This window comes from Austrofundulus limnaeus, unplaced genomic scaffold (genome assembly GCF_001266775.1).
Source record: "Austrofundulus limnaeus strain Quisiro unplaced genomic scaffold, Austrofundulus_limnaeus-1.0 Scaffold84, whole genome shotgun sequence".
Classification (NCBI taxonomy): domain Eukaryota; kingdom Metazoa; phylum Chordata; class Actinopteri; order Cyprinodontiformes; family Rivulidae; genus Austrofundulus; species Austrofundulus limnaeus.
The window spans coordinates 776,494-781,352 of record NW_013952486.1 but is presented as its reverse complement, the minus strand read 5'-3'; the positions used below and the strand labels follow the sequence as shown (position 1 = coordinate 781,352).

Below are 4,859 nucleotides of genomic sequence, written 5' to 3'. Positions count from 1 at the left end.
TTCCCTTAGAGAGWGCCACAAGTTGAAACTTAGTATTCTGCTTATAATTGAGATGCACAAATTGTCTGAAGTCTGGTGCCTTCAAGCACGGCAGACCTCAGATACTCTCCTTACTGTGCAGAGCAATCAGGGATACGATTTTAATCACCCACAAGAAAAAAACATGTATTTTATTATGCGAACAAATTGTGTTTATTAAAGTACAGATTCATCTGTTTAATTATTTAAAAGTCTGCCTGCATTCTATAATGTTTCAGCTGCTTACTAATGCAAAACAGGATGATTGCAATTTTAGCAATTAGATGTTCATTATTTTTAAAAGCATATAAAAACGTTAAGTGACTGAAAGAGTTGTGTTTGTGCATAAAGGCAAAAAATATGATGTTTAGAGAAATAGGCCTACCTTGGGTAACAAATTCAACTTTGACTGTAATACTAACTTGTATTTTGCAAACAACAAAATATTGCAAACTGCTTTATGTATATCTGTAAATTATAGATAGATAGGTAGATAGATAACTAGATGGATAGAAAGATGACAAGCTTTTCATTAGATTTTAGTTTTTTTGTTCGCATTTTGTATTTTGAAGTTAGATTCAAATAAATCAAATTCTCATATAACCCAATTTGTAAAAAGATTTTTTTAACAAAAGTAAAAACAAAAAGTGGCTACAGGGAGGTGGCAACAGATTTATTTTCACAAAAAAATATGCAACAAATTTCTCTTGATTACTAAGAAATTATGATTAAATTCAGTTTAATTATATTTTTATGTGAATATCATGTGAAATAGAACACAAGAAAGAGAAGAGTGAAATTAGTAATGTACTCGGAGCTCCGCCCACTGTTGCATCAGAATGTCCGGCTGACGTCATCATCCCTCACCCGGTACCACTTCCTGTAATCCTCGCTTCTGACAGCAGAAGTTGCCTCTGAAAGTTAGCAAGTTCTGTACTTCTTATGGCCGAACCAACTGTCGTGGAGAAAATGAGTGAACTGAATGTGAATGGAAGCAAAAAGGTAATAATTAAATGACTTGAGCTTATGAATTTAATTAATTTAAGCCTTGCCGGTGGGGCTTCGTGCAGTCATTAGTTTCCACACACACAATGCGGCGCTAACGCTTCGGCAAGTCATTTCTATGCTGACTGTTATATTCAGATGGCTAARTTTATAAAGCTAACATGGCGATCTTTATTTGTTGTATAGATGTGTTGATGTGGTGCTTTGCTTACAACATGTTTCATTTACGTAGGGATCTTCCGATTTATTTGGTTTGGCTAACATGACCTTGCGCCAAACTCTGCACAGATTTTTTGGAATTTCATAATTTATTAGCCTAAAGYTAACATTTGCTTGTGCAGTTACTTTACAAGGCATTTTTATCAATTATCAGCTTTACTTCTGTGAATCGGCATATATTTGAMTCGTAAATTAGTTTGGTTTTCATTCAAAACCTGCCTTTTGTAATTTCACAAGGCGTAGTCATCATAATGGAATACCTGAGTCTTTTCTCACTTTTTGGCTGATTTCAACTTAATACTTCTTAAAAATTAGCTTTGACATGTGCCTCTCATGCTAAATAAACTRACCATTAACCAGCATAGACGTTTGAATTTTTATGTTTTTGTACCCTCAAGGTTTCAAAAATTGATAGAAAATAAATCAGTTTTAGTCTCCAATCAAACATGAAATTTTTGTAATGGCTTTTTTGTTTCTAAATAAAACTTTTTTTTTCTTCATGTTCTGACTTTTGGGCAGGGGTCAGCTGAAGGCGGTAAAGATGAAGGGAAGAAGAAAAATAAAACTGCTGCTGCCTCTTCAGGCAGATCTGAGGTAAGTTTAACTAAAATRAACAGAAACACTTAAAAATATGTGTTATGTTTAATATTATTTTTGTTTTACAAATATTGTATTTTCCTATTAATGTAAATCTTTCATTTGAAACAACTCTATGATAATGAATTTGCAGTCCTTGCAATTTTGCCTAGATAAATATGACAGGTGTACACGGGGGGAAATGCTTTAATGGTGTGTTTTGGATACTCACTGGCATCTCATTTAGCTCTAATACCTTGATGATCAGCTTTAAACTCAATTTACCAAAACAATAAAGTAATCCTGTTAGTGTTTTTGTGTTGGAGAGAAACACATAATTTGTGCAAATGAAAACACAACGAACGTTCTACACAGGGAGAGAATTATCTGCCACCAATCCATTTATGWGCAGCCGTTTTGTTTCCCTCCAGTTGTCGCCACCACCTCAGTACATCGAGGAGCGTCTTACTTTGTATGCAAAGCTGAAAGCGGAGCACGATGCTCTGATGGCAGAGAGAGCTGCAAAAGACAGCAAACCAATCAAGGTGACCTTGCCTGACGGGAAGGTGGTGGAGGCAGAGTCCTGGAAGACCACCCCGTACCAAGTGGCATGTGGAATCAGGTCAGTGTAATTATAGATCTGCCGTAATTATTGTGATGACACCTGGTCATGTGGAATTAAAAAAAAAAAGAAAAAAAAAGGCAAAACTCAAACATGATTGCCAGAGCTGAGGTGTCAGGGGTTTTTATGCAGCCTGCCGTAATTATTACTCTTTTTCATAAGGGTTCACAGCATTGGTGTCATTAAAACCATTTACTGCAAATGTCACCCGGTAACCTTTGACTGTTTATTAAAGGGGAAAATCAATTAAATCATCTGACACCATGAGAAAAAAACTCATTAGTCAAAATAAAATCCTGGGAAAACATGGCTATTATCTGCWAATATAATTTGTCCAATGTAGATATAAGTGAGCAGAATTGTCAATTAAAACATCATTTTTTAAAAATCAGGGCCAGCAGTCCTCTATGTGGTTTAAAATCCTGGACTTTTTGTGCTAATGTCTCTGAAATATTTTATTAGCATAATTATTTCACTAGAAAAGTTCATGATAAACAGGTCTAAGATTTTTCTGAGGAACGTTTATCAGTATTTAAAACTATTTTAACTATGTTTTCCCCTTAGAATGATTCTCTGTAATTTCAAATATTTGTTATTGTAACAGTTTAATCTACAACATGGTTAACTCTGTTCACTAATAATAAAGGGAACTGAAGCTGTCAGTTTTTATCCTTTTTATTATAGTTAGGGTCAAAACTAATGCTATCTGTCATGTTAATTTTAATGTGGAGGACATTATCTACTACCAGTAATTTATTATTCATATGAAATATCTTTATATATTTTGTGGTGCAGTCAAGGCCTTGCAGACAACACAGTGATTGCCAAAGTAAATAACAGTGTGTGGGACCTGGACAGACCTTTGGAGGACGACTGCAGCCTCCAGTTGCTCAAGTTTGATGATGAAGACGCTCAAGCTGTAAGTTCACATCGGCTCTGGTCTCATTTTGGATGGATTTAAGGAAATCTCATTTAGTGAGATCAGATTAAATACCATCCTGACGACTTCTGAGAAAATGTTAGACATGCTTGCAGTGTCATCTGTTTTTAATTTTCCAATCGTGAACATTTAGTAGGAATTATATTCATAAACACAAATCTATCAACTAAGACATTTCATTTTCAAACACTGAAACTATGAATATAAACTAAAAACAGTTGAAAGGTTAGAATTGTGTTATACTGTAAGTTGTTTCTGTCTTTTCATGCGCTCTGTAGGTTTACTGGCATTCCAGTGCTCATATTTTGGGTGAAGCGATGGAGAAGGTGTACGGAGGCTGCCTCTGTTACGGACCCCCGATTGAGAACGGCTTCTACTATGATATGTTTTTGGAAAACGAGTAAGTTGCTTGTTTTGGGTTCAGCTTTGTCTCAAACATTACAGTTTTTTTATGTGTACATGAGGACGAAGCAGGTATTACAGGTTTTATGAGGTTGATGGCTAAYGACACAAATTACCGGCTGCCTGTCATGAAACTAATGCTGTCTAGCTGGGTTTGTCTTGGGTGTGGGTTTGGAAAAATAGTTTGATATATACTTAAATTTAAGTTTTCTCTGCACCACATATTTTTCCTCTCGCTTCAGGTTGCAGAGCTTTGCATAATTATTTCTACAGCCTCCATAATGGAGTTAGAGTTTGCTAAAGGTCTTTTTAGAGAAGGTTGTTGCAAGGTAATTTTGACATTCCTTAAGCCTAAAGGCTTAAACGGAATTTAACTTAGGCTTAAAGTATTTTGCTTGCTCRGTTTCTGGGCGGACAGAGGAGGTAAATGTAAGGTTACATCCATGATGCCCTTTGAAAGCTATGGTGTGCAAGGCAATATATATTTTAATTGAAAATCTGAAGCAGATGCGTTGTTGCTATTTTTTACCTGTTCTTTCAAACAGTGGCGTATCGAGTAATGACTTTCCCTGTCTGGAGACCATGTGCAAGAAAATCATCAAAGAGAAGCAGACATTCGAAAGGCTGGAAATAAARAAGGAGACTCTTTTGGAAATGTTCAAGGTATTATAAAACACACATACAGGGGTATAAAGTAATACATTTGACAGCATTCTCAGGGTGTTTTTTGTCTTTTCCAGTACAATAAGTTTAAGTGCCGCATTCTGAATGAGAAAGTCACCACTCCTACCACCACAGTGTACAGGTGAGTCYCGGGCTGAATAATCTCCTGATATTTTCTGGTTGTTATTGCCCGCAGATACTGTGAACAACATAAAACATTTTTTTTATCCATAACTTTTTATTTATTTGGATTRCTACTTACTGGATATAGGACTGATGTATATACAGGTAAAATAAGTATTGAACACGTAACCATTTTTCTCAGTAAACATATTACTAGAGGTACTAATGACATGAAATTTTCACCAGATGTCGGTAACAACCCAAGTGATCCATACATACAAAGAAATCAAA

At 35.4% G+C, this 4,859-nt stretch overlaps 1 protein-coding gene across 1 annotated transcript in view; it reads left to right on the top strand.

Moving 5' to 3' along the window:
- Positions 1-886: 886 nt before the first annotated feature.
- Positions 887-4,859, top strand: part of tars1 (threonyl-tRNA synthetase 1) — a 21,242-nt gene continuing 17,269 nt past the window's right edge. The window contains exons 1-7 of the mRNA XM_014011729.1: positions 887-1,020; positions 1,762-1,836; positions 2,250-2,440; positions 3,236-3,359; positions 3,659-3,780; positions 4,328-4,445; positions 4,523-4,587. Coding sequence (XP_013867183.1) covers positions 961-1,020; positions 1,762-1,836; positions 2,250-2,440; positions 3,236-3,359; positions 3,659-3,780; positions 4,328-4,445; positions 4,523-4,587 — 755 coding nt within the window. The 5' untranslated portion in view covers positions 887-960. The remainder of the gene's footprint in view (positions 1,021-1,761; positions 1,837-2,249; positions 2,441-3,235; positions 3,360-3,658; positions 3,781-4,327; positions 4,446-4,522; positions 4,588-4,859) is intronic.